This window comes from Lineus longissimus, chromosome 10 (genome assembly GCF_910592395.1).
Source record: "Lineus longissimus chromosome 10, tnLinLong1.2, whole genome shotgun sequence".
Taxonomy (NCBI): Eukaryota; Metazoa; Nemertea; class Pilidiophora; order Heteronemertea; family Lineidae; genus Lineus; species Lineus longissimus.
This window is the reverse complement of record NC_088317.1, coordinates 17,285,966-17,308,403: the sequence shown is the minus strand read 5'-3', so window position 1 is coordinate 17,308,403 and position 22,438 is coordinate 17,285,966. Positions and strand designations below refer to the sequence as shown.

Sequence of the window (22,438 nt, the reverse complement as noted above, 5' to 3'; positions counted from 1 at the left end):
ATCCTGCTATAAAACTAATACTTTGTTTTCTCTTAACATTTACACCGACACTAAAATGAAAATTTTTCATAAAACCGGAATTGAAATCTGGTAAAGTGTTAGTTTTAACACCCAGATTATGTCTTATCCTGGGGTTTAAATGTTTGACAGACGCCAAAACCATCCCCTAGTGTACTATAAGTGTAAAACCTGGTGTGATGCTAAAACCTACTTTGAAACAGGATTAAAACTAATACCAAGTATTACATTAACACCAAGCATGATTTCAATCTTGGTCTAATCCGTGGTTTTAGTGTCAGATCTGGTGTTAAAAGCTCATATTAAAACTGACTTTGAAATCACCCAATGCACAGGGCCAAAGCACATGGTCTACATGCATGCACAATGCATGCAACACTGTATTCCGCTTTCTCACCAATTATTTTTTTATGCACGTTTTTCTTGAGAAAAAACGCTCAAAGAACTGATAAAATCCAGTTTACCAGAAGTAAAAATACACATACAACACAAATATTTGGTTTAAATGACCTGGACGGGTTGCTAGAACTTCCAATTTAAATTTTTTTTGGAGAAGTTCCGAGCGCCCACTTACCAAAAGTGTCGGCGCCATGTCACTTTTTTTGTGCACCGGGAAAAATCACGAAATATTGCATCAATAGTGAAAGCAACGAATCAAAATCAATGTATCGATGAGCTATGGCATCTCAGCTATCAATTGATACCGCTAAAAGATGCCTTTACTCACATTAAGAAACGTAAAATCGAGGTTTTTAGCGGAGAAGTTTTGATGCTCCCGCCTCCCGCTCAGTGTATCTTCCACGTTGCAGACGATTGCATGACCACTGCGCATGATTTTTGAAGAAGACACAGGTGCGTGAAGAAACCAGGCTCATGGAGATCGACCCGGGGCAATAGATCAATACACAGAACATAAAATCCAATATTTTATGTTCAAGTATCATATATTCTGTAATTTCTTTATTTGAAGACGCCCAGGCTGATCGAGCGCTAGGCTTGATTTGGCTGTTCAGGCGCCTGTGATAACTCGGAACCCCGTGGAATACAATCCGCGAGAACTTGGAACCCCGTGGAATGAAATCTCGCGCGATGACGTAATCGCTGTAACCTTTGTCAGGTTGTGCCTTTGTCCTTGTCTTCAGTCGCTTCCCTGATCTGGAAACGATGTTTCTGTGATCTATGAGACCAGTGAAAAAACTTGCAAAGCTACAGAACTATTAATCTCCAAATCTATAACAACCGGTGCGAATTCCTGGCAAATTTGGCAAGCCGTTTGTTAGGTTTGGGGAACAGTCTTTCTTTCCCAAATGTCCTGGTTTGTTTCCAAAGAAATTTCATTCCAAACAAAACTGTTTCTGAGGTTGTTTCCAAAAAGCCAAGTTTCAGTACTTCATTCAAAAATCTCTTGTTTAAAAGAAGCTCGGTTTGTTTCCATGAAATGGTCAGGTTGCCACTCGCTGTCTGAAAATCTTGCCCGGTATAGGACCTTGTGACCCCCCCCCCCCCCGCCCCCCCCCGCCCCCCCCCCCCCCCCATTCTCAAAGGACGGGAAACAATGCCAAAGACTGAATCCGCTCTGTGGCATCTTCCATCATGTAACGGATTGCTAATTGAAGGGGACGCACACTCATTAGCCATATGCGTGGACTTGGCACTAGAAGGGATAGAGTAGAGTTCACAGTAATTTTGCACTGTCTATCTAAGAGTTTCGCACAAAAGGAGCTGATAATTTCGAGGAATGCTTACCAAATATAATAGTTCTGATGGTTTTGCAGAAATTTGCTTCATATCTCTTGAAAATAGAGGTTTTTTTTGTGAAAAACTTAGTGGACATCTTTCCCATGCCTTCGGTCCGGACGCCGCGTGGAATGCCGATCACGGCTCACACGAGAAGCGAGTTCGAACTCTTTGTCCATGGCACATCATGAAATCGACATGGTCAGAGTAGTAACGCCAGCATACATTTTAGTTATTTCATTGTGATAAATACATGTAGGGTCTAAATTATTAAAACATGGCCGCATTGAAGGAATATTTATGTCATCGAGACTACAACCAGGGTTCGATATCAGATCATTCTGAAGATAAAACGAATTTGAATTGATGAGATAGAGCTTCCAACTTATGTCGAGCTTGGTAATGATATTTCAGAGCTTCCGCCAAGACAGGTTGTGCCATTGTGGGATGGTCTCTCTGGATGGGTCATCCTGGTGATACTGACTGGTGTAACAGGAGACAGACAGGTTGTGCCGTTGTGGGACGGTCTCTCTGAATGGGTCATCCTGGTGATACTGACTGGTGTAACAGAAGACAGACAGGTTGTGCCATTGTGGGATGGTCTCTCCGAATGGGTCATCCTGATAGTGACTGGTGTAACAGGAGACAGACAGGTTGTGCCATTGTGGGACGGTCTCTCTGAATGGGTCATCCTGGTGATACTGACTGGTGTATGAGACAGACAGGTTGTGCCATTGTGGGATGGTCTCTCCGAATGGGTCATCCTGGTGATACTGACTGGTGTTAGGGGAGAGAGATCAGGTTGTGCCAGTGCATTACCAAAAATAAATAAAGTCTTGTATGTTTATTGATATTGTTTAATCTACTTTCACATCATCTTCTTGCACTGGCAATCTTTTCACTCAAATGATGAGACCTTCTTTCTTTTCAAAGAAATACTGCAAACCGTCAAATTGTGGCCAGAGTTTTATTTCCACGGACTTAATTACCTCAATTCGCAACAAATAAATTTCTAATTGGAAAAACTGAAACCCATTTAGCAATTGGTCAAAATAAGATTTCCAAATTTTTACGAAATACGGTAATTTAAAAGCGTGAGAATTTAGCGGTTAACAGTTCTTTCTTCTTTTCAAACAAATAGATCCGCTATCAGCCTTGTCATCACAAGACAAGTAAGAAATGATCTGCGCAAACATTTCAAAAACAGGAACAGACTGTACATCTACTTTTAACCCTCTACCACAAGTATAGAATATAAACAATATATTTGTACAAGTAGGCCTCTGCAATATTCCTATTTACAAATAATAATCAAAAGTGTTTTTAAAATGTTGTAAAGTTCTCTAACAATCACAATAACCACCTACAGGGTGTCCCAAATCCATAGTTCATCGGTGTTTTCATCTACTTTTGACCTAAATCACAGTCGACTTTTAAGACACCAAAGCTATTTATTTTCAGAATTTTTCCGGAAAGCACTGTCAAAAGCAACATTACAAAGTGTGTTAATTCCTGCTCTAATGCATCAGCCATCGAATTTCTGCAGCAAGCGCAATGTTTGATTTATCGTCAAATGAAAATGAGCAAATCAGCCAACTTTTTAGCGCCGTGAAAAGTATCAGGAGAAGAAACAGTGAAAGAGAAAGTTGTGAAAAAACCTGACGCACTATCAAAATGGAATAGCCCTCACAATGAAATCACAGCTTTAATCACTTCAATCAAAGAAGACTAGTCTTTAATCATTATTGACAATGTTAATCAATTACTACGAAAGATTACTGATATAGAATAAAAGTAACACGATTTCACATTAAACATACCACCGGTGATTATTTGGCCAATAATGAGTTTTTGCCAGAACATATATCACTGTGGCTTCCTTCCAAAAGGCCAAATTTCTTAGTAATCTTCACATGTGTGCAAAGTATTACATGACCACTCATTTGAGGAAACATAAGGAGTGTTGGGGACAACCATGTACATGTAGTTTATTAATCATTTATTCATCTGTGAAAAATTCATGCTTTTGTCTTGTAAAGAAAGGATTAAAATCCTTTGAGATAGGAAATCTGGGTGAAAAAACATACATAGGCATTTCCTGGCCAGGACAGAGTCCCGTGACTGCAAAATCCTATGCATTGTAACCAATTTTCACCAGCTCTCTATGCATCAAATTTTAGGATTTAATATGAATATGACTGTTTCATACTTTTCCGAAGTCTTGTAATGTGACTGTGAAAGTGATGGTTAGGTGATATGACTCAAGAGTTAGACACTGTATTCCAGGGAAAAAGTGCTGGTAAATGCTTGTTGAGGGAGTTAGTGACTTGGCTTGGAAACATCACAGAATTTCAGAGGAGTGGCACAATCATTAAAGGAATTGAAAACATCACTCAAAACAGTTTCAAGTTTACACGAGTGCAAAACTTCCAAGGAAAATCATTCAACACTTCAAGTGATCAATATCTTTGTAAAAGTTCTGTCTTTTTTGAAGAAAAAAGATGCAAAAATATATTGTGTCAACAGAAATAAAGTTTGCTAATGTGAAAAACGAATTAATTTTTTTTGTGGATCCTGAATCTTTCTTCATTGTGTTACTTTTTTGGCAAACTTTGGCATTAGTCCTAGAAGTGTTGAACCTAAAACGGAACAGCCATTTTGAGCAGCAGTGGGGTTATGATTCACAACTGTGACAGCCAATTAAATTACCCTTCACCTTAACCTATCCACCGTCAAGCAAAGTTTCTCTCTTTACTGAAAAGACAATAGTAGCAAAAATAAGTACGCTAAAAAATCGAACAGGTATACACAATCTAATAGATTCACGTTAGCTCATTACAGACAATGATCATTACTTTCAATATTTTGACAAGATAGCACAAATGTATAAATTAAGGTTCACAGTCTTGTGGCAAAATTCTAGAAAGTTGCACAAAAGATACCAAAAAGTAACAAATAAAAGTCAAAAATTCCAAAACGGAGAATGTCAAACAGTCCTTTTTCCATGATTTTTTTGCCACACGAAAAAAAATGGGTGTTTTCAAAAAAGGTTTCTCAGAATTTTGGCCCAAAATTATGAACCCATGGAATGTCTAGTTATAGCTGTAGTTGTCCATGTTCTCGTCATATTCATCTTGGTCTCTGAACTGGCCATCACTGGCACCCCCTTTCATCCCTTTGCCAAAGTAACCGCCATGGCCGTCTTTCGTGGCGCCCCCTTTCGTTCCCTTGCCAAAGTAACCACCTTGGCCGATAGAGCCGGACCGGATGCCATGCTGCCCTAAGGCAGCTGCAATTCGCGCACTCTGACTACGACCTTTAAATGGGACCTGAAAAGAAGTTGGTGAATCCTGATGAATTTTCCCCGCGTGCTTCAAAGCCCCACTTCCCTGAAGTAGCATAAACGACGCCCGTCTTAAACTTTTTTGATTTTTTCCAGCAAAACTACAAAAAGCAACAACCCATTCTACTCTAATATGCTCAGGATTTCCAACTTTTGAAATACAGTCAATATAATTGATGAATATATATCGTCAATCATAGATTATTGGCTGAAATTGTGTCATGCATTCAATCATAACTCATTTCTACTCATTCACCGGTTCACTTGTACATTCATCCAAAAGTTCATCAATAGATTTCATCAGAATCAAATCACATATTGACGTTACTGAGCGAGCGCACATCAAGCAGAGTTGTTAAATCGGTTAGTTCCTCTCGGCATGACGTGAGTCGACTTAATAGCAAATCTAAACTGTCTCCTGGAGTCTCCAAAACCTAGGGTTTATATACCCATCTTAACTCCTGCAAAGACAGCCAGTGTCTTCCAGACTTGAAAACCTTTAGCGCCTTCAAGCCACCATAATCAATACTAACCTTGATTTTCATGGCGTGTTTAACCGCCTTCAATTTTGCCATGGTTACCGTATTGCCATCGTTACGACGTCTATGATTGGGACGACCTTTTGGTAACTGCTCGTCTGGGATAGGATCAGTTGTCAGCCTGACCTCACTCTCACTACAAGTTGTAGGATTTTGACGATCTTTCTACAGAATCACAACAAATCAATCACCTTTTGTCCATTCATAGATTCCTCCATCATTCATCAGGTTCATAGATTCAGTCTGGTTCACTGATTCATTCATTGACTCATGCCCACTCACACATTCGTTACCAGTTGGCTAACCTGCATGCACCTCCCGACTTGCAAAACGTTTTGGAATAAACCCCTTTCTACAATACAACAGAACCATGAACACATCAATCTCATTTCTTCATTCATAGATTCAGAGACATGAAAACCTTTAGCGCCTTCAAGCCACCATAATCAATACTAACCTTGATTTTCATGGCGCGTTTAACCGCCTTCAATTTTACCATGGTTACCGTATTGCCATCGTTACGACGCCTACGATTGGGACGACCTTTTGGTAACTGCTTGTCTGGGATAGGATCAGTTGTCAGCCTGACCTCACTCTCACTACAAGTTGTAGGATTTTGACGATCTTTCTACAGAATCACAACAAATCAATCACCTTTTGTACATTCATAGATTCCTCCATCATTCATCAGGTTATAGATTCAGTCTGGTTCACTGATTCATTCATTGACTCATGCCCACTCACACATTCATTACCAGTTGGCTAACCTGCATGCACCTCCCGACTTGCAAAACGTTTTGGAATAAACCCCTTTCTACAATACAACAGAACCATGAACACATCAATCTCATTTCTTCATTCATAGATTCAGAGACATGAAAACCTTTAGCGCCTTCAAGCCACCATAATCAATACTAACCTTGATTTTCATGGCGCGTTTAACCGCCTTCAATTTTGCCATGGGTATCGTATTGCCATCATTACGACGTCTACGTTTGGGACGACCTTTTGGTAACTGCTTGTCTGGGATAGGATCAGTTGTCAGCCTGACCTCAATGTCACTACAAGTTGTAGGATTTTGACGATCTTTCTACAGAATCACAAACAAATCAATCTCATTTTGTCCATTCATAGATTCCTCCATCATTCATCATGTTCATAGATTCAGTCTGGCTAACTTCTACTAATAGACTCACTTCATAGATTCACTCTCAATAATATTTACTGATAACACTCATTCAAAGATTAACAAAGTTTCATTCAGAGACTCACTCATAGACTCATTCATTGATTCACTCATAGACTCATTCATTGACTCACTCATAGACTCATTCATTGATTCACTCATAGACTCATTCATTGACTCACTCATAGACTCATTCATAGACTCATTCATAGATTCATTCACATACATATTCACAGACTCACTCCTGAACTCGGGGACACCGAGTCTCAAATTGGTAATAAAATCTTGACCATTAACACCCCATGTCCACCACATTAAACACTAACCTTGATCCTCATGGCGTTTTTATCGGCCATTAGATTAGCGACCGAGGCTGGTAACCGTTTGTCGGGGATTGTAACAGGTGTTGGACTGTCTACCCTGCCATGGCTACGTGACCTGGGACTGGGACTTCTGGAACGACCTGAAACAAACAAATATTACCTTAAAGGGACAATCCCACGCCCAAGTCGTCCCTCGAATATAAGAGGCCTGTCGGCCAGGGAGCTTCGCTTGGTCCTGGCTGTTCATATAGCTACATGTAATGAGTGTCATCAAGAGTTGAAGGCAATGACAGTAGGCACATCTTACTAGTTGCGATGGTTCCTTGGACTGTCACAACCCAGTCGATGCGTGGTCACAACTGAGAAATATGCTGTGAATACAGTCCGGACTGTTTCATCAAATCCTTTTCAAGTTCAGGTTTTGACCATCCTGAGGATATCAGGGGTTAATGTTCCCTTCTCTGGCACTGCACCCAAACCCTTGAGACATTCCTCTCATTTGGTGAAGAACCAGCGCAGAAGTTAGTGCGCTGAATCAGAGCGTCGCTTACAATCACTGATTTCCTCAGGATGGGTTGTGACAAACCAGTCCATCAGACGTCTGGTCACAACCTAGGGACAACCTGTGAATGCAGTCAGAACCTTTGAAGTGCAGATTGCGCCAAACCAGTCAAATCATTATTTGCATATTACTATAAAGATGGACAAAGAATAACAAACTAACGCACATAACCTACTTTTATTGAATATAACTACATAGTACATAGAAAATAGAAAACTACACCATGCAAAACAATACTTGATTACTCATGCAATAAATACCAAAGCCCAATGAGTCCAACAGTGGAATTCACTAAAGATGTACAATTTCATAAATCACAAAGTTCTCGCTGGTTTGATTGGCTTTATCAGCAAAGTTTTTACACCTACATCCCCCCCCCACGTTTTTTAAATCAACAAAGTAGAAAGTAGAGCAAATATGCATTTATTTGCCCTCCATCTCCCCAACCTCCACCAAATACCATGGTCTGCTCAACAATCGAGACCCAAACCATTAAAATTCTCGCCTCACAGTGCAATGTGTCTGTCAGTCAGGTATTTAGGTCCGTGTTTGAATTCACGACAGCGTCACAGACATTTTCATTGAGAGCTAAGATTGTTTGAGCTTTTCTCAGTCGTGATTCTGTCATTAGGCGCGTCCCTCCACCACATCCAAGCAACCTGTCTACCGCAAACTAAACGCCTTCGATTTCTTCAAGATGCCTTTCACTGATTCAACTGAAGATGAAAACAAGGCGTTAGTACTCTATTACCAGTTGAACAAATCTAGACATGACATGTCATGAATCAGAATAAAGACGTCACCATCAAGGAAGCGTGAACTTTTCCTTAATTTACAGGACACCCATCTGGCTTAATGAGATTCCTTTAGGGGCATTATTGAGAGGGTCTTCAGGGTTAATTCAGTTCGGTCTACATTTTAGCTCCACATTTGCAGTGTTAGGTGAGTGACCAATACTCATTCGGTACCAATCCCTCAAGCCAATCAGCAATCAAACAGGTTAGGAGAACTGGATATTTCTCACCTTTAGCTGCAGTCGTTTCTTTATGCTTCCGAGGACTTGAAGGGTCGTCCTCATCATCTGAAAGAGCTGCCTTGGATTGACTGTGACCTTTACGACTCTCGGGGCCTGAAACATAACACTTTCGTGAGAAATTTCTTTTTTGAGAAATATCTTTTTAGAATTTAATTTTTTGAAATACCGGTAATTCAAGGGGCAAAGGGGAAAGTGAAAGTGATTGAGTTGATAAAGAAATGTGCATCTGATTTTAGCATTTGAATAGTCTTTTTGAAAAGTTTTATTGAATTGAGTTCAAAAGAAACGGTAGGTGCCAATGACGTCATCACAGAAAGATCTGGACGATAAGTTTGAGACAATTTCCTCCGAAATTTTCGAATGTAATTTGACCTTCCTGCCATCTCTCTGTAATAATATCTTTGGCCATAAATTGCATTCACTGTTTATCTAAAGCTTAAAGGTACCAACAGGACTGGTACTGCAGAAAGTTAGAGACATTTAACTGGTTGTTAATTATTGGTTTGTACAGCATTGGGCTGGGAAATGTTATTTCACACGTGGACAGAAATCGAGCTTGTGATGTCACGTAAAGGCAGGCAGTTTGAAAGCAGGGCAAGCATGGATCACGTGAACTGTAGTGTTAGTGTGTGACATTCTCTGCATGCCTCCAAACGCTTTGGCCTCATTTCGATAGCAGTCACTATAGGCCGTTATATGATGGTGAAATGATCAAAATATCAAATTTCTGAGAGCCTTGTGGCATAATACCATACAGGTTAGCAAAGACCTATTACTTCAAAGTACCGGAGACGCAGTTTTGTGAAATTTCAACTTAATAGGTTTTTGACGATTGCATTACTCACCTGACGACCGTCGTCCGACTAGACCTCCTCTTCGAAAAATTCTATCATGCCGTTGTGAAATTAAACATGATTCATCTCAGAAAAACATGCTCAGAGTCCGATTCTGGTGCACGCAGCAGTTTGAGGAAATTGTCTATGTTAAAATAAGCATGTTACATGAAACGGGTGTAGATTATTTGCAAAAGATACTGACTGTTACAAAGATTATGAAATTCTGCAGTATAAAATAAGTATCGAGGCATATGGTTTCATTGGACCGTCTTCCGGTTGCGCGTGGGCAGTTTTAAGTATTCCAACTCTTTTCAGTTTCAAGCTACAGTCTTTTAAAAACACGTTATGAAAATTATGAAATTAAAAAAGAATATTCGGTAGTTGAAAGCCAAGGGTTAGGTCATAATATTTGTTATACCTAGTTCGATCAAAATGTGAAACACAGCAAGGGGAGCAGTTGGTTATGAGCCAGGATGCAGGCAGCGTTGTTCTCTTGCATTTTAGCAATCACAAAAATTTTTGAAAAAAAAAAAAAACTTTTTATTTCGGAGAAGTGCGAAATTTCTTCAACTTTCAAATCAAAAATATTTTTTCGCAATTTTCGTTTTTTCACAAATCCTAGTTATGCACAAAATCTGCATTGTCAAATTTCTTCAGCTTTTCAAATGAAAAATATTTTTTCGCAATTTTTGTTTTTTCACTAATCTTAGTTATGCACAAAATCGGCAAAAATAAAATGCCAACAACAATTTTGCAAATTACATTTTGACGGGGTTCAACTTACCGCCCACTCTGACACACTCCTCTTTATGTCGAGCATTCCAAGCCTTCAGCTTACACGCCTTACTGCAGTAGAACACCTCCTTACAGCGAGTGCAGGCTGTCAGGCGGATTCCAACCGATCGTCCGCATTCGTAGCAGTACTTGAACAGTGGCTTCCTGAAGGAGAGAGATGAAGCTTTCATGGCTTATTGACAGATTAGACAGGCAGATAGAACTGCAGGTCATGGAGGAAGTGGAACTGGCACCGCACCCTGAGGGAGTCAAGGAATATCATCACGAGGCATGCACCCAGGGGGAACTCTCAAGGCGGACAGTGCCCAGGCAGGCCAGGACCACATGACGACGATCGACAGAACACGGGGCTAGGACTATAGGGATGAACTGGACCCGAGTTGAGAGAACTGCCCAGGACAGGAGTAAGTGGATAAATCTTGTTGGCGAGCTATGCTCCACTGGAGTGACTAGGTTTAGTCAGGTACTCAATTATGGACAAGGAAGTTCATATTGCTGTATAGTGAATGTTTCAAGTTGGAAATGCATCTAACAGCATTGTTTGAATACATTGGAAAGCAGCATTTTTGAAAATGATTTTCACTCAACTATGTCACAAGTATATTCTAAATACTAACTGAAGCTAAGACCAAGTCGTTCTAAATCTAGTATCTTGGTACTAAGTCCAAACTTTTCTAGACAGTCAACTATTCTAATCTGAAAAGACGTCTAAAGAAAAATGCAATTGCCGAGCATTTGACAGGTCTAAAGCTTCTCTTGACACTGTCTGACAATTGATGTCATTATCATGATTGCTTGTGATTAAACAAAACAGCACTTTCAAATTACAACTGTCATGTTGTCATGACTACTTTGTCGGTCATAAAGACAAAAATTGGTCATTTGCGGAGCACTCAAAACGCTTTATGCAATCTGGATGTGATAAAACAAATCTGTTACAGTCCAAGTCACAAATAACATCCATCCATCGCGTAGGGAGCATGTCAATAACACACCACTGACGCACCAATGACGTGATTTACAGGATGTCAATTGTGATTTGGACTGTACTTTGGTCACAATAGAGACAGGTTATTCTGCAAAAAAGGTACAATGTGCAACTTCATGATTACTATTCCATATTATTTAGGAAGTGCATTATAACTCTCACCCAATATTTGTCATGTTTTAAGAAAAACTGGTGTGAGAATAAACCAAAAATGTGCTGGAACCTGGAATGTATATTTGTTAGTTGGGACATCAAAAGGCCAAGAGCAATGCCAGACACTGTCAATGGTCTTAAAGGCCAACAGCATTCATGTTCATTGATTTATCTTGTGGCCCAGGTAATCAGGAAGAAACTGCTTTGATGTCTGGCATTGCCTATAGACGAGGGCAACTAAGTAATTGGAAACTACTGGGAAAGGTGCGTGCAAAAAATAGCGTCGTGCAAACCTGATGTTGGTCCGTAATTTACGCCGTTTTTGGGCCGATTGATACTTTTTGGCCTCCTCTTCAGTGAGAACGACGACACTCTTCCTATACGACGATAAGCAGTGACAAATCAAATACAGCCGTTGGCGAATATCTATTGAAATCACTTGACCTTGACCATGGGAGGCCATCAATGACAGCTCCACAGTGGATCAATTCAATGATAACCTCCTCATATTTTACATCATCTGACGTTAATGCTGCCAACATCACTCCAGTTGTCAAATCAGTAACACCAGCGGCAATCAAAGCCTTCAGGACTCTAACATCACCCACCATGCTTTTACTTCAATTTTGTACAGAAAGGCCTAGTGTAAATGTACGTGGAGTTATAGATAAAAGCATTTGCTAGTTTTTATTCATATCACCCAATAAAACAACCATCTACAATGCCTAAGGTCACAATAGACACTATTCAAGCTCTTGAAATTCGGGCACCTCCAGGCCTCAACACACAGGGCCTAAATCACCTAGAAGCCCCCCCCCCCCCAGCCATCATTCCTAACCTATGATAAATTGTATTGATTGAAGTCAGTTTCCTCAGCTCGTTTGGTGATGTGGCATGGATTACAAAGCAAGGGTGAGTGTAGGCAACGCTATCATGCGGGCAGATTGTGCGTCTGAATTCTTCGACTTGAATTTCGTCTCTGATTAGATTAAATGGAGGGAAATAGCAAAAGAATTATATGAAGGAATTTTCTTACCTTGTCCCCTCTCCGTCAAGCTGGCCCTTGCTGTCCTTAAAACTGACCTTGCTATCACTGGCCCTTCCCCTTGAGCCTGGAGGCAGTGGTGCACCGGCACCCGTGAACACAAAATCAGGGCTGGGGCTTGTACCTGAGGACAAGAGCAGTCAAAGTCAATCATGAATAGAAACTTACGTATACATTGTTAACATCAAATCTATTTCTTGTAAACGACCAAATTTTCGCGGGCGTTTCTCCGTGGATTTGGCAAATTTCTAAGATTCGCGATCTATTGGCACCAACACTTACTTCTACAACCCAGTATCTCTTCTTCCTCGATTCGCATCTTCTCCTTGGCGACCGCCGCCTCACGGAGCAGATCACCATCATGCGCCAGTAACTTCCGCCGTGCGTTGAACGTCTCTCTCTCGGCTTGTGTTAAAGCGTGATAGGGCATGTGGGCTATGCGTCTGTCCAGGTTGTACATGTGGTAGGCATAATCTACGGCCGTGCCAGCAATACGCTTCAGCCCAACCAGAATTGGAGCGAGAATATTTGCACCAGCTTTGATTAATTTGTCAATCTGGAATTGGAACATTTCCAAATATTTTACAATCGACATCAAGAATTTTGATTTTATCAGACAATGTATAGACTCGGGTGGCAACTGTCCGCTCCATCCAACCGGATTTCGACGTAGCGATGAAGACTCCATCACGTGCCGAATTCCTCAGTACATTTTTTCACAAACTGAATTTCTTTCTCGGTGGATTTAAATCCTTTCTTCTGGAGACAAACTATGAACTCTTCATTTCTTTTTCTATAAAACTTTACCCACCAGTGCGATCCTGCCATCTATTGTCCGTCTGTGTTCGTACTCGGTAGATGATGCCACGCAGAGGGCGCTTCCAACACCATGGGTCAGCGGTAAACTGGGATCTGCGCAATACTTCAGCAGGAAGTCGATTGCCTGAAAGAGGAGGAAGATGAACATACGACTGTCGCAATGCTCAAAGATTCTGAAAATATCCCGTTACAATTTTGCTTTCTGCAAATGGCTTGTTTTTCTTAATGATGAACCTACCGTGTCGTTTCCACTAGTTATGGCCAGGGAAAGTGGTGAATGTCCATTGCAGAGAAGATTCGGGTTGGCATGGTGCTGAAGGAGTAAGTGAACGACACGCGTAGCACTCTGTAAACAAGCAAACAAACTGTATGAAGTTTCTTTAAAAACACGAGAAAAAAACCTCAACACGTCTGCTCCAGTTTATATGGTGTGACCTTGAACTGACCGGCATGGTCGTCAGGGCCGATTCTGTTGTCTGCATGGCTTGGTTGTACAGTAAGTGCCAGTGTGTTATGGACATGACGTCTAAATAGGATATAATATGTTAGTGACATCACTGGTAAGTGACGTGTCTTCCCATCAGTGTTCGGAGTTGATGCTCGTGGTTGCTTCTCTTGAAGGATAATCCACTGTGCTGTCATCTTGCTGAGCCTCATGTGATGCCAGGAGAGAGGTATAAATCAGAAGGGTGCCACGTAAGATTTTTCTGTAGTTTGGTGAATGAGCCTGAGGAGACAATGTCACAACCAGGTTCTGATAGACAGCAGTAATCTGATGAAGAGATGAAATGATAACTAACTTGCGATTTCAAAATAAACTCAATACGACCGCTTACCTTATAGTCATCATCTCTGGCGCATGCAATATGTAACGGCGTCCTCCCACCCAGCACTGAACGACTCCAGTCGTCTATCACATCCTTGCTCCACTCCTCTTGCTGTAAAATTAACGTAAATATAAAATTAGAACAGAACACAATATCATCCATCAATTCATATCTCCTTTGGGTCTCCTCTGCAAAATATGGAGCCACCGTGGTGTAGTGGCACAGGTCTCCGAGTGGCGGTCATAACGTCCCTGGTTCAATTCCAACTATACATGTAGTGTGATACCGAAGGCAGGTCTCTTTCCCTTACATGCCTAACACCACCTTAGGTATATGACTGGGTGCCTACTGAAAGGTTTCAGGAACGGCTGGTGTTACAGCCTAAATACTTTCGAATAGTTTTTCTGCAAACTTACCAACGTTTTCCCAAGAAATGAGTCATCATCTGCTGCCCGGACATCAGGGTCCGCCAGGGAGTTCAGTAAAAGTTCCGTGATCTGGACACCTTCCTCTCCCGGTATAGCACAGGCTATGTGAAGTGGGGCAAGTCCCCCCTTCTGAAAATGGAAAATATGAAATCATTTTCGACTACAACAGCAGTCATGTTTTTCTCCAGTCGCATTACCATGGTAACATTACCCTCCATTACCAGCTCATTGGGCCACTAAGGCCAAGCCATTCCAACTCGACTGTACGATAATGGGAGTCCCAGTGCCATTGCAGAGTCAACTTCCACAAAACTGTGGAACCAGTTGCCACCAAGGCTCCGTATTAACACTGAATCCCTCCAGACTTTTAAATTTTAGTCCCTCCTTAGGGCCTCCCTAGGCAACTGCCTTCGAGAAAGAGAGCGCTCTTAGAATACCCACCTGCTGAGCACTTTATGAAAACCAACATTGATTGATTGTTAGTAAGTTAACACCAGCATCATCAGCAACAAAACTTGTTTTAAACGACCAAGCCCAGAATATGAGGATTGGTCAGAATACAGGTTCCTGATTCTCCTCACCTCATTGGATAATTTGGCACTAGTGGATGCTCCCTTGAGTAGCAACACTTTCACCATCGATACATCAGCAGCTTTGATGGCGAAGAATAATATTGGCATTGGGACGGATGAGGCATTCGGGTTGGCGCCCCGCTGTAGTAACAAGAGGATGGTGTCCTCCATCAGAGTATAACTGCAAGAAGATGGCCAGAAAACTGAATACTCGCAGACCAAAATACATTTCAGAGGAGACATTCCATTTTCAAATTCATACTTGAAACCTTTCAGTTACTGTCGAGACAAACGCATCCAAAAAGTGTTCAAGACAATCGGTGTAACATGCACTAGGGTTCTTATGCCAACAATTGAAAAGTAGTCCCAAGAAAAACTCACTCGGATTTCCTGATTGCCAATGTCCGTACAGTACCGGTCAAATCTGTGTCACTGCTTCGCCGGCGCCGATCAACAACCATCTGATTCTGACTGAGCTGCGTCGCACATCGTTCCATCAACTGACTAGTCACGTTGATCGAGAAATTCCGCACGGACGCATTCGACTCGAAACCACTGTACGGCGTATTCAACTCATTCCGGTAGCTGTTGCCTTCATCGCTGTCGTAGAGCGAATCGCAACCGGGGTCCGTTGATGTCCGTAATCGAGGTTTTACTTCTGGTTTTTCCTCCAGAGGTTCTGAAGTGAGGCTCGGGGCGAGTTCCATCAACTGCTCTGTCACCGTTTTCATGTCCATGATCATTTCGTTTTTGGCGTGTTTGTGAGCTTTTTGGCCTCGACGTGCGGACACCCGAGGACTGCTTACACCGCTGTCCAATGTCGTTTTGCTATCGCTATTTTGTATCGGTTTTTGTTTACCTAAAATATTTCAGAAATTAAGGATTAGAGAACTTTTGCAACAAGCTAGAAAATGGTTTGGATTCAACATTTTCTTCCTATAGGCCATAGGGCAGGAAGGGTGGCGTTGTGCGACTACCTATCCCCAACCCGGATCTGGGCCTGACGACTGACTACATGTAACTTTGATATTGTGATGAACTCACCTCTTTTCCCTGATTTTTTCTCATCTCCTCTCTCTTTATCCGTCACCAGAATCCCCTGGACATTTGGATCGAACTCCACCTCAACCTCTGGTGGCTTCTCCATGTACCGCTCAGCGATGTTATACAGGAATTGGTCAATCGGGTAAAAAAAGACAGCACATGCGGAGAGAGCGGACAGGCCCTCGTTGTTGAGTTTGTTGACGTCTGCTCCGTGGTCAAGGAGAGTGTTGATGATGTCTTGATACCAGTTCACCTGGAGAACGAAGATTTTTTGATTTGAGACCAAACTAAATATGGAACTGGGTGTAGATGATTACAGTATGTAAGCATGTATGGCTGCTTGACCATGATTCTTACCCTCTCTGGGGATTAAATGACAAAATCCTATGCCATTTTGCAAATAAAACAGTTTCGATTGACAATGATACTTACTGCAGCACCGAGTAAAGCCGTATGGCCACATTTATCCGAGACGTCCACAAAAACCTTCCCATCATCCAACAGTTCCTTCACCGCCACAAGATCACCCATTTGGGCGGCGGTTATAAGTTGATCTGAGGCACTTTCGATTTGTCCTTTTTTACTCTCCTGTACACGTTCTCCATCCAGAATTTTATTCGCATTAAAACTACACAAGTTTTGAAAATGTCTATGCTTCCAGATATGTTTCTGCATTTCGACACTAGAGGGAGTATTGTTCCAAGCCACAATTTCATTGTCGTCAGTTTCCAAAGTGCTTTTGAAAAACTCTTCATCGAATGGTTTCCTGTCGATGGCAGCGCTCCGTGAGTCTAAAGACTCGCAATACAAGCTACTGGCTTCACGGGAAAACGACGACAAGACGCGATTTGTTGCATCAGGGTCGTAATCAAACACAGCAGGAGGTGCCTTAACAATGTCGTTTTGTAAACTTCCTTTGTTACACTCCTCGTCATTAACTTTGATGAATTGTTTGTGGTCTTCCGGGTTATACTCAAATTCGCTGTGGTCTCCCATCGTAAAAGCTCCGGGGAGCGACGAGCAGATTCTTACGAGGCCTTCGCGATGCCAGAGGCCGACATCTTGAGAATTATCCTGATATGTGAGGACACCAGGCCCTTCTCGTTCGTCATCTTTGTAAAGGCCCTGCAAAAGATGAACACAGGTCAGACTCTGATACAGTTCAGCCAAACATATTTGATGCATGAGAGAGGCAATCAATTTAACTTTCCTTATTCTAAAAAATCGCAGCCAAGGAGCCGCGTGACCCCCTCCCCTTATGCCAAGTGTGCAGATGTCTGAGTTGAGTCAATTGCTTGAGAAGTGCTTGCGGTAGGAATGACAGAGATTGCTGCACCTACTTCAAACTTGCTTCCATCTGTGAAATGGAATGCTCCGTATCCCTCCTTCTTATCCATGTAGAACGTCCCAACGAACCAGGATCCATCAGGCCACCGATACTCTCCCTTACCATGGCGACGATCTCGAAAGAACACACCGGTGTAACTCTGAAATAAAAGTCCGGATGAAGATACAAAAATGAAGTATTTATCACAGCAAATTGCGATCAAAATCGCCGAGATGACCACAGAAGACCTTTTTTGTGGATTAAGCTGCTTATTCCTGAGTTTGATTTTTCTCACAACCAAAAATAAAGTATGGCCCAAGGACATAGACATGGTTGAACCAAGACATTAGGATATCTGAATTCCGTACAATCCCGGAATAACAAAACGCAAATCTAAAAATTCTTCAGACAATATCCCGAGCTTAACCTCAACTTGTTCAACATTTTTATTGCTCATATGTAAGGAAAAAAAATCACGGGCCATGCATGATTTTTTTGTGTAAATATTTATGAGAATTTTCCCCACAGTGAGAGAAGAATTAACGACTGAAAGATTGTGTTTGGTATTACGTTGATTTGTTTTGGAATAGAAAATTCTTGACACAAGCCTCGGATTTGTCGAGGCAGAAAAAGAATCGGCTTTGGAGGATAATCAAGTAGGCCTAAGCCTTTTATGTTAGGCCTACATGACATGTATGTGTGCATGTATGATAATATATGAAAATCTTGCAGAGATATATTCCAGTCCAAATAGAAGATTTTCTGGGACATTTGCTCGGCGTTCAGACTTTATTGCCAGAAAGACGACAGGCCAAGAAGTTCTCAACGTCACCTGTCAATGCGCTGTCGATAATCATCAGACCAAACGTTGCACTTGACCAGGTTAATCAAACCATAACTAATACCAGACCAATAGATCGTATCTGATATAGATTGTAGACTGATCAATAGTTGAAGCGACATGTTAGCAATATGGACTAAATATTACAAGCAAGAATTCATAAAGACTAGTCTTTATGAAATGTTGGTACAAGTTATATGTGCGAGGCTCTTTTGTCAATAAATCCAGTAAGTTCTATAGGGTCTTTTACATGTAGTTCCAACCATGCTGGTCCTATTCCACTAAAGCGGGAAACTCACACTTTTGGTAATTTTCAAATTTTGATTTTATAGGCCTTCAAGAGAGGAGAACTGTCTCTTCATGATCACATTACCTCGTAAAACAGCTCTTTAGTGTCTCACCAACCTTACTATTGGTTGCCACTCTAGCACGCTATTTTCCCATATTCTGTCATTTACTATTGATGAAATGGAATCAAGTAATTGAGACGCATAATCTAATTGCCACTGTGATCGTTTCCTTTACTTGTTCAATGAATAAATCATTACTTATTCAGCGAATAGATTATTCTGCAGCCAAGTGATTCATTTATACCTCTTTGCAGTGACATCAAGACAATGCAAGTCCTTGCATTAAAAAATGCCTGCCTGCAGGATGTTTAAATAGATGGAAAATTTCAACAAGCTAGGTACGGAATGGAGAACTAAGCGTAATCAAACATAGATCAACTCGTTCATCAGTTAAGGGCTATCGACCACCCTGAAAAGTGTTTCGTGGGGTTCGGTGTCATCAACATTTAATTGCCTTTATGACCCTTTGATAAGATAGTACAACAATTAACTGCCGAGTGCGAGGTAAGGGGCAAATTATGTTATGTACTATTTCGGACTCGCAAGTCCATTATCCATTATAACACATACAATAAAACCTCTCTATTAAGGACAACCTCAAGACTCTGAGAAGTGCTGTCCTTAATAGAGAGGTGTTCTGATTAGAGAGGTCAAATTGAATGGAAAGACCCAATTTGAGACCAAAACTAGTGTTCTTAACAATACAGAGGGTGTCCTTAATAGAGAGGTGTTCACTAAGGGAGGTTCTACTGTATTTGTATTTGTAGGTTATGATGATAGTATATAAGTGTTTTGTGTTTGTTAAACATAGTGAATAATAAAGCATGTTAGCTCTGAATGGTCCCTGGTGCATTGAATAATCTATGAGATTGACTTGGGCAGTGCCTGACTACGCTCATTACATGCAGCTTGTACTTCATAAGAACCAGCTTTGGCCAGCCAGCTTTGGCTTAGGAGACAATCTTTACTTCCCAACTCCTACATGTAGCTAACGCCAGGTGCCTGGTGAGAAGGCAGTTTGTACCCTATGTTTAATTAGCTGGTGGCTAACCAACTGGCTGCACCTGAAAGAGGTTACCGGCGGGCCTTGAACCTTCGACCTTCCGTTTACGAGGCGGACGCCCTAATCACTAGGCCATCTGGATTGGCATATCAAACAAAATAGCCTAAAGTTAATTCTGTTCAATATACAGCTAAACAGGCAAAACCAATCTCAATTCTCACCTCTCCATTTGCCCAGACGTGTTTTCCCTCTCCGTGGCGCATGTCTTCCACAAAGTCTCCGGTGTATTCACTTCTGTCTGCCCACAGCTGGATGCCTAAGGTTGAGAAAAACTTAATTTAGGGAAAGGTTGAGAAGTGTAGCATGTCAATACATCTGTCGTTACATGTGGACTGCTGTTACATAACGTGGACATGACAAGGTCAAGGAGGACACATGTTTACCATGCAAGTGATATTCAGAATCTTAATCAACTATGTACAGCAAGGTATTATGTTGATAAGGCAATCAGACTAGCCAAGTGACTGGCCCAAGGTAGTGATGTGTTCTGCTGGAAACATCCGAGTAGGCAGTAACACCATGATTGAAACTTGGCAAGAAATAGATTCATTTGATAAAAGTAGACAAATTTCATGGGATAAAACTAAAAGGCTGTCTAAACCAGACCAACACCTGCCGATGCACAACGTCAACCTACCTTTTCCATTCCTGGCATTATTATCGTACTCCCCCTCATATCTCGCTCCGTTAGGCCACGTGAATATACCGTGACCCGACCTCACGTTATCACGGACGTGACCCTTGAAGCTTGCGCCACTTTTGTACGTCTTTTGAATCTCACCCGGATCCGTCTCGGTGAACTTCCCAGTGCGCAGTTTTGGTAGGCTTGTTGAGGACAGTGCTGTTGTCTTCATGTTGGCAGGTGGCTTGAGGTTTATATGGAGAGATCGACTGAAAGGCAATAAGTTTTCTTGGAGAATACGATGGGGGTAGGCTTGCGTATCCAATGATAGACAATTCGAAGAAGTTTTTTTGGCACTGACATGTACCTGAGTCGTGCATTTCACCTTGAACAAGAGATCGCCGTGTCTCATGGCATTGTCTGAAGTTGGCTGAGGCAACACGCACACTACAGCGGGCTTTCTGTGACTGGTGTTATATCATCATACTCATAGACAAACCAACTAGAGCCCAGACAAAACAAGTGTGCACACGTCAGGCCTACGCCAACTTCGGGAATTGCGGGTAGGCCTAGTGTCATTTGTCAAAGTGTGTGGTGATTGTGAAACACGCACGACTCAGATCAGACCATGAGACAGACTGTTTCAGTTTAGGCCCGAAACTCATAAATTGTCAATGTCATGTGTCATGTGACCAAATCATCATGGGAGCCATGACAACAGAAGTCCAGCTACAGATTCACTAAATCTCATTCAACCAACCGCTTGAGCGGCTCACTATATGTTTACATGCATTCACACACTTGGGAAATGCACTGCACATCCTACACACATCCCTGCTGTACATTTTGACACGCATTTCAGTTGGTAAGCGACCGGTCTGTAAACAATGCGTTTTCTCACCTAAGACCACGATTCCTTCCACCTTAAACCTCACAGATAATCCTCCTATTAGTCCACATGACCCATCAAGACATCTCAGCAGTTTAATTATTTTCAGGTTGTGCGATAAGCGAGCCCGTTATCAACTTTCTTTACTCCCAACGAAAATAGATTCCGCGAAGTTGTGTACAATATGGCGGCGTTGCCAAGGAACATGGCAAAACTATCGCCATGTGCTTTGGTTGATGTCATATCTAATCCGCGTTAGCAGGTCATGTGATCTTTGAGATTTCGGGTCATGAAACTGTAAACAAACGCACGTGCTCAGTTCAAACTTTCAAACTGCGCACGTGCGTTTGTTTACCATTTCATTTCCAATCTCCTGGGCGCCGGGCCAAATGTCCAATTTACATGCACCCGCTGAAATTGTCACATAGTCCACAGAGACAGTAGGTCGAGTGAGACAGTCTTGGCGACAACAATGATCACCTTTGACGACGCTTGGAGCATGTTTCATTTCCCGCGAAATCTCAAAGATCACATGACCTGCTAACACGGATTGGATATACACATTGACCATGTGCTTTTGTTTACATTTATAATGCAGTAGGTTTTGGGTTCAAATATGATGATCTTACAGGTCAATAGTGATATTGACGAGCTGGTTGTTGCTCAAAAAGCTAAAGATGATGAGAAGGGCCTGAATGGTACTTGATATTTTTCCGAGTTTCGCGAGCGTCATTGGCATACAATACAAGTTACAAGGCCAAGGGCAACTTGAAGCAAGTTACAAGGCCAAGGGCAACAAACGCCAACACTGGTTTCTTGGCCAGAGGGGAGGGCGGGGAAGAGACGTAATATCCCACTTGAGCGTGTCAGCCCAATTCTTCTAGCCGAGAATGATGTTGTTGAATTGTATGAAAAAGCTCAAGATTCCGCGAACCAATATCAAGATGGTTACAAGAGAATTTTCATACAGTCCCTGGAAATCATTTCACAGAGCTACAGTATGCATGGTGAACTTTGTATCTTCATGATATCTAAAGAAAGAGAAAGGAAGACTTTTTAAACACATATTTACAGTTTAATTACTTATTCTTATTA

The 22,438-nt window shown here is 41.6% G+C and overlaps 1 protein-coding gene across 3 annotated transcripts; it reads right to left on the bottom strand.

Annotated features, from left to right (window-relative positions):
- Positions 1-2,580: 2,580 nt before the first annotated feature.
- On the bottom strand, positions 2,581-21,521 carry LOC135494577 (ankyrin repeat and MYND domain-containing protein 1-like). Of its 3 annotated transcripts, none has more exons than XM_064782671.1 (17): positions 21,356-21,521; positions 20,470-20,723; positions 19,994-20,088; positions 17,592-17,738; positions 16,684-17,376; positions 16,252-16,504; positions 15,589-16,066; positions 15,217-15,388; positions 14,624-14,764; positions 14,217-14,318; positions 13,619-13,726; positions 13,373-13,504; positions 12,844-13,117; positions 12,553-12,685; positions 10,365-10,519; positions 7,150-7,286; positions 2,581-5,084 (listed from the first exon to the last, which is right to left on the bottom strand). In XM_064782671.1, the coding sequence occupies exons 2-17, from the start codon at positions 20,684-20,686 to the stop codon at positions 4,848-4,850; spliced, it is 3,474 nt and encodes a 1,157-aa protein (XP_064638741.1). In that variant the 5' UTR covers positions 20,687-20,723; positions 21,356-21,521; the 3' UTR covers positions 2,581-4,847. The 3 variants fall into 3 exon arrangements, with proteins under 3 accessions (XP_064638741.1, XP_064638743.1, XP_064638742.1); XM_064782673.1 differs by having other exon boundaries at positions 2,583-4,509; XM_064782672.1 differs by lacking the exons at positions 2,581-5,084; positions 7,150-7,286 and adding exons at positions 7,876-8,424; positions 8,733-8,837.
- Between the last annotated feature and the right edge of the window lie 917 nt (positions 21,522-22,438).